The 12,912-nt window shown below is 36.4% G+C and overlaps 1 protein-coding gene across 2 annotated transcripts in view; it reads left to right on the forward strand.

Moving 5' to 3' along the window:
* Positions 1–12,912, forward strand: part of AKT3 (AKT serine/threonine kinase 3) — a 151,870-nt gene that overhangs the window by 75,057 nt on the left and 63,901 nt on the right. For both annotated transcript variants that reach the window (XM_041404171.1, XM_041404170.1), the window contains exon 3: positions 3,278–3,403. In XM_041404171.1, coding sequence (XP_041260105.1) covers positions 3,278–3,403 — 126 coding nt within the window. The remainder of the gene's footprint in view (positions 1–3,277; positions 3,404–12,912) is intronic.

The following is a 12,912-nucleotide window of genomic DNA, read 5'->3' on the forward strand; positions in this document are numbered from 1 at the left end:
TTGGTAATACTGGGAAATACCCTTTTTTTAGATGCAGGGCTGCTAAGTTAGAAGACATGGAAGTGTTTTTTCTTTTCAAATAACTCAGCTTTGCTTTAGCATTTTTGTGTGGTGAATTTCTTTCAAGGGGTATCAGTAAGTGTGTGTATTAAGAAGAATAGACTAAAATGTTTTTCTATCTTTAGGCAGGTTATGTAAAAGGAATGCAGTTACGAGAGAGCACCTAGAGTGCATCTTGAGAGCTCTTAACCCACTTGAGCAGCCAAGTGAACTGTTCACTGATAGCACTGTTTAGTCTTCAAAAGCGTTCACCCATTTGTTAATTAAATTACAAAATAAATATAGGGCAGATGATAAATATTCACATGTAGGCCTTGGAGAGGAATTAGAATATTGGTATTTTCAAGACAAAACCAAGGTTTTTGTGTGTGCATGTTCATACAGATGTTTTGAAAAAGTAGTCTGAGCATGACTCATGTTGGGAAACCACTTGGGAGAAACATTCTTCAAAGAAGTATGTCTGTGAAAGAAATATATGAATCCTTACTTATGAAGCCATAGTGTTTTACAATTGCTTTTATATTGCTTTTTCTGTGTCTTGCTCTAGTTTGTAGAGCGAAGACAGAGGTACAGCTATGCTCTTAGGCAAACTGGTACATACCTGTCCTATGATTAGCTTTTATCCAGAGTTGCTAACTCTCTTTAGAGGAGCTTGAAAGTGCTGTTCTACTCTTCTAATGGTTCGTCTCTAGGCATAGAATCAGCTGCATTACTCAGTAGGTGACTAAAAATCTGTCCAGTTTTCTGATGAAGAGAATCTGTGTTTGGCTGCTACTGGGTACTCAACCTGAAGTGTTGGCCTGAGCGTGAAGAGAGAGTAAGGATCAGAGGAGTGTGTGCTGGGTCTGTGAGGCCACCTGTTAGCATGGTCTCCTTTTCCAGCAGGTTTCATTCTGGAGAGTGTATGTAAGCAAACAAAGGCTGCCATTCTTTCCTGAGTGACTATTAAGTGTACTTACCCTATCAGCCCTGATCCCTAGAGCAGAATCTGCTTATCTCCCTCTTCAGTTTATTCCTTGCAGAAAGGAGGACTCTCTTCGAAACCTGAGCCCTAAAGCTGACCTGCTTTAGGTTTGTTGATATTGTCTCCATGCTGCCCTTGAATTCTTCAGCAGGTTTAGGTGCCTGCCTTCTAGGTTAAGAATCAGAAGATTCTCTTTTTCATCTCTTTAACAAGGCAACTAGTGTGTTAATATTTTTAAAACTTATATTGAGTGATCTGATACATAAGGGTTTGTTTTGGCTTCAACTTTTGAGTCCATGCAGATTTCAGAAAATTTGTTACAAAGCATATTTTAAATATTTTAAAAATATGACTCATTCCTTCACTTAGACCTATGGTGATTTCATGTTCAAGTATTCAGCAAAACTTAATTTGTTGCTTTTCATGTAATGCTGATACAGTTTTTTACGGTTGTTGGTATTAAAGTAACACATTTGTTTTCCCACACTGCATTTGTGTTTCTTCTTCAGCTTACAAAGTATCTTGTACCTGTTTGTTTTGATTTGGTTTTTATTGCATGCTTTCATGTTAACTGGGATTTCCTGCTGTGAAATGAGTTCAGACTGGAAGTATCAGCAGGGATGTTCCGAGGCAAACTACAACCAGGGGCCTGAGATAAAGCTCTGCATCAATCAGATGTAACTAGTGCCACATCTGCTCTATTCATTTAGTGGGGAAATTAAGTCATACTTGGACTTTTTCAATTCTTTCTACCTATGTGAAAATGTCTGTACAGCAAAGTCAAGCAAGTACCCTGCCATCTAGAAGCAGGACTGAATGGGAAGAGTTTTGATACATAAGCCAGCCTGAATAGATCAGTGATAATTGTTCTTTTCTCCATCCTGTATTCCATACTCATCTTCTCTGCTTAAATCCATGAGAATTGGACATGTTAGCGGCTGCTGTTGGATTTGTTAAGGAATGGGTATGGTCGAAATCCTTATAAGCTGTGCCCAAGTTCATCAAGACCATATCAGCAATCCCCATGTTGAACTTCAGTCACAAGTAGTTGATTGCTGTCATGGAAAGGTGAAGGTGCAGTGAATGAATTTTTAGAACACCCATTAATGAAATAACCTCCCTCTTAGATGGATATAAACTTCTTCCTGACTTTTGAATGGCCTAAAAGCTGTGTGGCTATGGCTAACATGGTGCTGAGGTGGTAAGGGGCACTGCCAGGAGCAGTGCAGCCCCCAGGTTCATTCTGAGCATCTCACAAATGGTGAGAAGTCCTAGGTTACTTGTTGGAAATTTTGCATTGTTAATAATTTTTTTTTTTTCTGAAAACATTCACATGTATAATGATGAAAGTAACTTTAAATAAAGCTTTAGTAATAGTTATTATTTATTCTGCAGAATATATGGAAATCAGAGATGAAGGAAGTTGGGCAAATCTAAACTAACCTGTACTGAACTGAATAATTGCACTCTAAAAATGAAATTGTTGCTGAATTCTGCTGTGCCATTGTAAAGTATAATAGTATTAAGGAAATTTTTAACCCTCAATAGCAAATAAGTGGCATTAATTAAGTGGTTGTGTGTTCTGTATGTCTCTGATCCTAAATTCCTCACAGATTCAGAATGCAGAATCTTTTGCTCAGGCTGGGGTAGGGGAAAGGTGGCATGGTAGGTTTACTGGTGGATTTACCTCTTAGAAGGTGATTGGCTTCTACTATTTCTTCTTTATTCCTTTTGTTTTCAGTTATATTTTTAAAGTATAATTTGTGTAGGTTTTTCCATTACCCTCAATTTCCTTGTATTTGCTTGGTGTATGATTTGAGAAAAAGAATGACTTTTGGTTTGGCTCAGCATGGTAATTGTTCTACCTTGTAGCAGTTTAGATTTCATTTGGTTATTAAAAGTCGAGCTGTAGAGTTTGGTTTTTTTTCCCTGAAAAAACTTTTAATTATTTATGGTGTAAGCTTGCAGGATATTTGAAAAGTCCAGTATGATAAAATTCAGAATTATACAATGTTAGTATACCATACTTGTAGCTTCTTATTCCAGAGGCATTGTTGTACAGTCCAGGCTTACCATTGCAATTTAATTTTCCCTTCTTTTGGACAGAATAAGGTTTTCTCTGTAAATTGAAAACATCTGAAAACATTTTGGTATAATTAATGTTTGGTGCTGATAATTTGATATGTTTTTTAATATTCAAGTTTGTGGTTTTTTTCTACAGTGTTAATGAACTTTTCTTTTCTTCTCCTTTAGGAGAATTATTAAAAAACTGGCGGCCAAGATACTTCCTGCTGAAGACAGATGGCTCTTTCATAGGCTATAAGGAGAAGCCCCAGGATGTGGATCTGCCATATCCACTCAACAACTTTTCAGTGGCAAGTATGTATTTCCAGTATTTATTATTCTCTCAGCATATTGACAGATTATCTGTTACATATTGCTTAGTGTATAATTCAGAATTTATTGGTAACACTGCAAGTTTAGTGCCATGTGCCACACTAATGCACCACTAATCTTACATGCAGCTCCACAAGATGTATTTACAGTAGCATGGAAGAACCATGCGTTGGTTTTTAAATGTTTTTTGGATGTCTGAGTTCTCATTTTTTGTGTGCGTGTCTGAAGTGTCTCTAAATAACAATGACATTTGACAAATGATTGCTGTAAGAAGAAAATTCCTGGAAAGTTTACCTTTATTTAGATCTCTGACCTCTTCTCTATTTTTCATTAGTATCTTTGAATTCACTTGAAAACTCAAATTAATTAGAAAATTATCTAGACTTTCAAATGACACAAAATCATGCTAAGTTATTTTTCTCTTGGATAATCAGGTAATCAGCTCTCCAGCCTGGTTAATGAGTAATTTCAAGCAATCAGACAATTTGCATACATTAACAAAGCCACAAAGTGTGTATCTGTTGGATAAAGTGAAGATTGCGTGTTTTCCAAGAATGTTTTTAAAAGACAAATTTGTAGGGTTTTTGATCAGTCAGAGTGAGACTGGTAAGTGTTTCTGAACAGAAATGAAAGTATTTAAGGAGAAAATTAAGGGGAAAAAGATCTCTCTGAGCTGCAAATATCGCAGCTAGAAACGTTCAAAGGAACGTAGAGAATTTAGCAAATTTCTTTCAAGATTTTATTAAGTGTACTGCAATACAAAAAGTGTCAGTGTTTAGTTTTATGGAGGAGTATAGGAGCCACCACAAGTGTGTTTGTACTTAGGGAAAGGGTTCCTTTGCTCTTCATTGCTGAAGATGGAACAAATACTACTGAGACTGAATTTTCCTATTTTCTTGATAAAATTGTACTTGAGACTGACTCAGCCTTTGTGTATACAAAGTAATTAGTGTATTTTATTTGGTAAGAAAATAATCTTGTGCTCCAAGACCATGTCTCATCTCACAGCTAGAAGAGGAAAACTTTGCATATTCTGATTGCAATAGAAAATGATATTGATTGTGCAAACCATCTAATAGTATTAGAGGCTCGTTTTGCCTTGCTGGTATTCAGCATAAAAGCAGTGATGTCTTTAAGTTGTTCATGTGAGTAGAAATTGACTAAATCATAGGCCATTATTCATTCTTTAGTTATTGCATATTCTAACTACTCTTTTTTAGCAGGTAGTATTTTTCTAGATACTTTTCCCCTGGTTTGCAGCAGAACAACAATTTCTGCAATTTTTTTTTTTTCCAGGGCTTTTTTATCCTGCTTTACCACTTTAATCATTGCATATTCTGTCTTCCCTTGCTGCAGCAACTAGAAGGGTGATCCAAATGGTAGTTCTGCTAAGCAAAGAAATGCATAATTAGCAATTATTATAGCATAATCACCAGTGTGTTGGTACTGGTTTTGGTTGGGTTTTTTTTTGTTCCCAGAGGTTCTGTTATGTAATTCTGATATTAGAATGCTGTCCCTGAACTTTGCTGGATGGAAATTGAAAGATTTCACATTGTTTTCCAAAATGACACCATCACCACCTCCACCACCCCCCCACCAAAAAAAACCCAAAAAACCTTTCTGCAACTAGCAAGTCTTATATGTCTGATTCTTAGGCTGTGTAAGCTAAACTAACAAGCATGCAATATTAATTGAAAAAATCCAGTTTTGATAAGCATGACTTTTTCTGGTTTTCTGACAGGAAAAGGCGTAATTTTATCAGAAATGTTGGCTGATCAGTGCAAGGATAGGGAGATGTAACACTCATCAAAAGAATATCATGAAATTAAGTGGAGTGCCTGTGTAGAATTCACAGGATGAAAAGCAATCCAGGATGGTATTGCGCTCTGAATTGCAAGGGACTGTAAGTTTTTTATCATCTATTTTATCTGTCTGAAGATTAGATCATCAGTAGGGCAAATAAACAAACAAAATTGCTGTATGAATGGATCACATCTCATGGGAAGTACCTGGTAAATGTCAAGAACTGGTCTTGTGGCCTCTGATCCAAGAGTTCCTGAGCTGCTGCAGTAGGTTTGTGGCCACAAGCAGCGCAACATATTTTTCCTGTAATCGTGAAGTACGTTTTTCATAAATTACTAGCCAGGCAGATGGAGTGTGAGATCACTGTTAATACCATCTTGATTAGGTTGGCAGGGACTTAAAGATATGTCTTTACAGTCCTATCTTCATGTAATCTTTGTAGCTATCTGTAAAGTGAGAGTGTGGTCTCAGTCTACTTTTTGCTCTCCAAATGATAGACATCTTTGGCTCTTGCTTGCAATTTGTTATTTAAGCAGAAAAGGCCAAGGCTGTGGTATTATTTTCGTAGTACTGTTGGAGTTAAACATGGGAATGTTTGCACAGTTCTTCTTTGTATGATACTTCTTGTGTAGTTTAAAACTTTTGTAAGCAACTCTCTAAAGCTAGTTACTTCCATCATGCAGATACTTTCCCACCAGTGTCCCCTGCCTTCCACTCCTGTGACATCAGCTTTACATTGCACAAGTAAAGCTCTTTCCCAGGCATACTATAATTTCCCCTAGTGTGGCTCCCTGATTCCTTCCAAGATAACTTTGAAGTTCCACACCTAAGCATTTCTCCTTCTTGGGTTTTTTGTCATCTGTGAACTCCATTGGGAATGAGGTGTAGGCTGGAGAGAATGAAGTTATTTTACAGACTGCTAAAAGTGCTTCCAGTGATAAATATGTGTTTGCTAATAGAGTGTTTCTCCTTGAGGATGTTTTATCATAGAATGGAGTGTTCAGAGGCCTTTTCCTTGGGGTATTCTGGGAGGAAATATGGGGGGAAGGCATTTGGAAGTGTGTGTGTAACACTTCCAAAGGGAAGAGGGGGAGACTGAGGCAGTACAGTCCATTGTGCTTCAGTCCATTGCCAGCCACCCAAAATGCAGGGGAACCATGGGGGCCTGAATTGGAGATGAGGGATCTCTCTTCCTTGGAGCACTGAAGATGAAAGAGAGTTGAGTGAAGGGTATGACAGAGTGGGGCTGGGTGGAGCTGAGCCCTGGGGAAGGACACAAGCTGGCCTGAAGTGTCCTGAATGGACATACTCTCCCAACTTTGGGTGCACAGGGAAGGCAGCCATGGGCACCCTGCACTGCATCTTGGAGCTGCTGCAAGGTTGCAGGTTGAACAAATCAGCCAGATTTGGTGATACTGAATAGTGTGTAGGAATCACTGGCTCCTCTCCTGTGGAGCCAGCTTATTTTATACCTAACAAAACCACCTTCTTTTAAATGGGAGTTGTGAGAGCTGTGTATTTGAAGTAGGCTGTTAGTCCCTTAATGCTCATGTCTTGACACTGAGACTCACACAAAGCTCTGCCGTGGTATCTCGCTGTGCACTTGAAGATAAATGAAGGCGGTGTAACTACATGGGTGGGAAGTTCATTGTGAAAACCTAAAACCGGGTGATACTGGTTTTCAGGGGTAAATTCAGAGGTGTGAGCTTACTGGAATTGTCTGGTTCAAAATCAGTTCAGCTCTTTTCAGGTAGAGAGGAGCAGTTGCAAGTAATCAAACTGCTGTAGCTTGTACAGATACTCTTGATTGACTGAGTCATGGTAACTAAGTGGGTGTGCATTCCTAGCCCACTTCAACTGCAAAATAAAATATGTTAATTTAAATTGCTTTTGCTTAGGCATTTATGCAGTCAGAACCAGTTTAAAAATAATTTTGGATTCAGTTGGTATGACTTCTCTGTACAGGCAAAGGCCTGGTGAAAATGTCCTGTCTTTTAAAAGGCCATTATGCTTCTTTGAGAACAAAACTAATACTCTGGGTAACAGGATGCATTTCCTCAGTGCCCTCCCACCCCCTCAAAAAAATCCAACATGGCCTCATAATGCTGTTTTCAACTGGCCCACTGCTGTATAAGTGGAATAAACGCTGCTTTATGTAAACCACTTTGGTCTTTGATTGTCATCATTATTTGGGAAAGCAGAGGGGGAAGAATTCTACTTCAGTTCTGCTTGAGGAAGGTTTGTGACTTCACTGATTTAAAAAAACCCCAACTTCTCACATGCTCAGTGAGTGTGTAGGTAATCACACAGCACATTTGGGATGAAGTGTCTCTAAGAATTGGCCCTTTGCCTTCATTTTGATCTTTACATGGGGAATAATTGGGAAGAGCTGTATCCCTTCACAGTATCCTTTGAACCTTGGCCAAAAATGATGTCACCTGGAACTTTTTTCCTGTCTTGAAAGATAATGCTTTCTAAGCACTCTGGTACAGCTACCCTTTTTATTGTCCTTAAAAATAAAAAGCAGTTTATTATCATATTATTACTATGAAAAGGTAACCTTTTATAAACTTTATTTTTATTTTCTCTGTGGCAGTGATTATCAAGAGCCTTGGCTATTCTAAATGGAGAATCTGTGCTACTTTTCCCTAGTCTTAACTTTTCAGTGGGCCAGAGGCAAGATTTTATTATTTTTAGGATTTAAAAACCTTCAAAACAGGAAAATTGAAAGGTTTTGGGGGAATAATGTTAGGACTTAAAGAATTCTAAAGGCATTCTTTAAAGAAATAAGTAGGAAAATATGTATGTCTGTTTTAAGTGAGATTAATTAATGTATCAAAATACTTCGGCATTAGACACGACCTTGTGTACAACTCCAAAAATAACTTTTCAATGAGATTTCAGTCCATTTAAAAAAAATTGTTACAATACTGGGTTACATGAACCCAGAGATAAGCTATAACTGCACTTATAATTACAGTGTGAATTTGATTCCAAAGTAATAGTAATAGAATTAAATAAGTAATGTTCATTCAATATTGAAAATACTTGTGGAGAGAAAAAGTCAATGTGTATGTTATATACTGCATTTGCAAATACATCTGTGGCAATTCAAACTCAAATCTACTCGGTATAGGAAATATTTTCATCTCTGTTGGATGGAGAAATATTTGGGAGCCTTTAAAATTGCTTTATGAATGCTTTCTAGGTGGTATAGTTGGTATTCTGTCCTTTTGACTTAGAAGTTTGTAGCCAGGCCTGAAAGCTTTTATGCCAGTGTGATATACCCAGCTGCTTAAATAAAACTGGGGTGTTTGCATGAAAGACAGAGAAGGACGAATAATTTTACTGTCTTCCATTAAAACAAAGTAAAGCCCATGCAAAACCAGTGTAGAAATCTTCTATTTCCATTCTCCCTCTTTGTGTGAAGGGGCAAGTGACAAACTGGTTGTAGTGGCACGAAGACAGAGAAGACTTTGGTACTTTTTGAAGTATTGGAAATAAAAGACTTTGCAGCGTGATAAACTGCACAAAGTTTGATCTTTTACATCTTCAAGGAATATAATTAAGGAGTTTTTTTTGTCATATTTGTTGTTCTATTATCAAAGCACATATAAGTACTTGCCATGAGCCACGCCCCACAGAAGTGGGATTTTTACCCATACAGAACAAAAAGTCAGTCCCTGCTCCAAAATACTAAAATTCCAAATATAAAACAAGTGACAGCAGATGGGTGCAAACAGATGGGGGGAGTATGAGAAAACTATGAGGCAGTATTAGCCTGTAGTACAGGCAGTGGTCTCAGCACATCAACAACTAATCTATTGTCAAGGTTAGATTTTTAGTCTCATCTCCCTTCTTTTCTTCCTCCCTCTTTCCCTCCCTCCTGTTTTTAAAGGCATGGTGAAGAAGAGTTTTAAGGAGGATGTTAAAGAGAACTAGTATAAGAAACAGAGAAATTAGAAATACTTTAGAGAACTGATGATGAAATTGTAACAGTAAAGGGATGGGTGGCATTTTGATACTGAATAAAAAATGATAACAAGGATGAGAATAGGCTGTGGGGACAAACAATATTGAACAGCTACCTATATTTGATGTGATAGAGCTGGGTAAGAAATGGGAAATGCCCAAAAAAGAATGATATGGTCAGGGGAACAATGGACAAAACCAATCTATTATTTTTAGGGTAAGCCTGTACTTGTTTGGATAAACAAAGAGATATTAAATTGTTCACATAAATCTCTATGTGACCAAATTTAAGTTTAGGGTGATACTCCCCCTAGATAAGTTGTGGTAAGAAAGAACAAAACCTTTTGGAAAGCCTCAGAGAAGCAGATTTCCCTTAGGGAGTGGGTAAACAAGTGGGAGAATCAAATGGGGACCAAGCTAAGGGTGTGTGTATGGGTACACACATATGTTTGTTCCTATTCATGGATTTTCATGTGTGTATGAGCAAAAATCTGTGTATCTGCCTCTGTGTTATGAAATGGATCTATTAGTTCTGCTAGTTGTCTGCTATTTGTCTAACAAAAAAGGTCATCAGAGAAGTGTGGATTTGGAGTGCAGAGCAGCAGCAACAGAAAAGAAGTATTTTTAAGGAGTGTGTTCATTACATTTTGATATGAGTAAAAAAAAAATTAGGCTAGCAGTTAAATAGGCAAAGGTTGGGACAAAATTGTTTATCTTGTAAAGGAAAGACCAAGAGAAAATTAAGAAATCAAGGTGAAATTATTATAGATTATTAAATAGATACGTAGAGATACAGATCTGTGTAAAGGCAACACTCTCCCTATATGTTAAAAAGTGCAAACATTATAAATAATGCAAGCAGTGGCTTGATACTATTTTTTTTTAATACAGTTTGATAATCACGGGAAGTTATCCTCTGTGCTAAAACTCAGTCTGTATTGTCTGTATTAGAAATAATTTCTCAGATATGCAACCTTCTGTTCATTTTTTAGTACAATTTTTTATGGCTGCTTGAATGTTTAGTATTCCTGTCTAGCCATATCAACACATTCTGCTAAAGTTGAAACCTTTCATATATGAAATAATAAAATGGTATTAGTGTTCTATTTTTTTTTAATGCTGAATGACTGCGTTTAGGAGAAGAATGCTGGTGATTATGCAGTTAAAGTTATAGAATTCAAACTTTAAACTTTTTAATAAAATCTGAACAGATGATCTGTGCTTTTTTTTTTTTTTTTTTTTTTTTTTTGGAACTGGCAGGTTTCAGGCCCTCTAATTGGCTTCCCAGCTTTGCAGAGTAATTACAGCTTCAAGCAAACTTTGTCATCTGTGGTTCAGAATGGTGTAAAGTAAACAGAACGTTTTGAAATACAGTTTGTAGTTAGAGTTGCTCAGGAGAGTTTAACTAGCATAACTACTTAATTTAGACAGTAGCAGTTATTTAAAAAAGATAGTCTAGCATTTTAGAATTGTCAGGTTGGTTGTTGATATGAAGACAAAAGTTAACCTCTGGTATGTACCTGACTTTGTTTTGTTTTTTTAAAGGATAATTTCAAAAACTGAGAAACAACCATTGTATTTCTTTTTATTGTTTTGATTTAATTTTTTTCCCGTTTTCGGTATACATCCAAAAATGGCCAAAGGAGTGCTATGCTCTTGTTGGAACAGAGTTGTCATTCTCTGTTACTGTTTTTGTATTTTGCTGCTTTGAACAAGTGTTCTCCCCCAAGGTATTTCCTCCCCTCTAATATTAAAGGAAAAGTTCTCATCACCAATGTTTCATCCCAGAAAGACAGAAAGCTTTAGGAATAAAATGTGTAATTCCAAGTTGTAGATGGCTAGAATACAAGAACACAAAGTTGAGTCTGTCTGTTTACTGGCTTACTCATCTTTTTGAATGATAATTTAGACTTCCAACTGTTTTGAGTTGAGATTCAGTCCTTTAATTACATATGTTTATGTATAGTAGCAAACTTGAAGACATTATGGTAGAATGTTCTCTACTCTTGGTAATGACCCAACTATCACTCGAGCATTCAGAGCCAGCTCTCAGTAGCCAGTTTCACTCTTTCTTCTGTGCTTTTGTATTTTCCAAACTATTCACTCAGTCTTAAACTACTATGGTTTTTCCACTAATTAGTAGAAAAATATTTTGGTAATTAGCAGTAACTGTGTATTACAGCACTTATTCATCTTAATAGATTTCTTTCCCCTCGTAGTAGGTGAAAGATATTCACAGACAGGTTTTTATTTATGTTGCAGTCAGGGCAGGAATAGTGTTCATCCCATACATTTGTATACAGCAGCACATGAAACGTGTGGGGCTACTAAATATCAGCAGACTGAAGTTATTTTTACCTACTTGAGAAGAATGGGTGGTACACCTCTTTTGGGAATACACTGGTACTCCACTTCTTTCTGAAACCCTTTTTGCTTCATAAGGGATGGATATGAATGCATTCAATTTTAACCTTCTATGAGGAAATCAAATCTATAGCCACTTGTAACAGAATATTACCAAAGCTAATTAAGTTTTGCTAAATTTTATTTTCCAATAATTTCCTCCAGTGATAGTGAAATGGCGTTTTTGGGGGTTATTTGTCTGGAGGTTTTTGTGTTTTCAGTACCATTTTCAATTCTTAAGGTTTTTTAGTACCTTTCATTGATTTAACTAATCATCTGTAATGAAAACTCAGAATAATATTTTTTTGTAATAATGTCTTATTATTATTTATAATGTTAATAAATGTTTTGTTCTTGTTAATAAGTGCATAATCACTTTGAGGACTGACTGAAAAAATGTAATATAAGTAGTGAATTAGATGCAGATTTATTTAAAGTACATACCAATGTATATATTTATTATACTTTTATAGTATATTGTAGATATATATCCACTATATACTATATACACTACATGTACTATACTATGTATATGATATTTTATACATATATAGGTGAAGACCACATCATACATAGCATTTGGACATAAGCAGATGTAATTCTATTAGTTCCATTTTTTTTCATTCATGAGTTGGAAAACTTAAATAATGCAATTTAAATGTGTGCATATTTGTATATATTGGCAAAGAGAAAATAAATGGTAGAATTCAAAGTCTTCAGTTTCATCACAGGCATTGGAGAGGATGTGCTTTTTGATTGGTACAGATTTTTCTGCAGATTTGTCTTTGCACCTTTTTTCCTTCAGACTGTCCTAACACAGTTGGCTCATATTTCTCTCTGGCAGCTTTTTTCACCTTCCTTCCTCTAAACTAGGTATTCTAGTTTGGCTATATTCTAGCTAACCCCATGCTTTTCTTTCTCATATAGGTTCCAGTCTTTTTCCTGTCCTATTGCCACTTTCCTCCCTTTATTCCCTGGTCTTTTGTTCATAACAGCTCTCCTGTAAATAACTTGCTGTATATCATATTTCTCCATTGGATTTTGCCTCAGTGAGGTCCTTTCTTTTTCATTCTGTCTGAAGAATAGGGTAAGGCATTATGAATATAAGTGAAATGCTTTCAATTTAGCATGTGGAGAGGCAGTAGATAGCTGTAGTCTCTGGATTATACTCAATGCCTAGACTTTCAATGATTTTATGCTTTAGTAATTGTTACTGTAATTTTTTACCCTCCTCCCACTGCACTCTTATCCCTCCCACATGTAGTGTGGCCAGATGCCTTACATTTTCACAGGAATACTAAAAGGATATCAAA

The sequence above is a fragment of the Onychostruthus taczanowskii genome, unplaced genomic scaffold (assembly GCF_017590055.1).
Source record: "Onychostruthus taczanowskii isolate IOZ18803 unplaced genomic scaffold, ASM1759005v1 scaffold21, whole genome shotgun sequence".
Lineage (NCBI taxonomy): Eukaryota > Metazoa > Chordata > Aves > Passeriformes > Passeridae > Onychostruthus > Onychostruthus taczanowskii.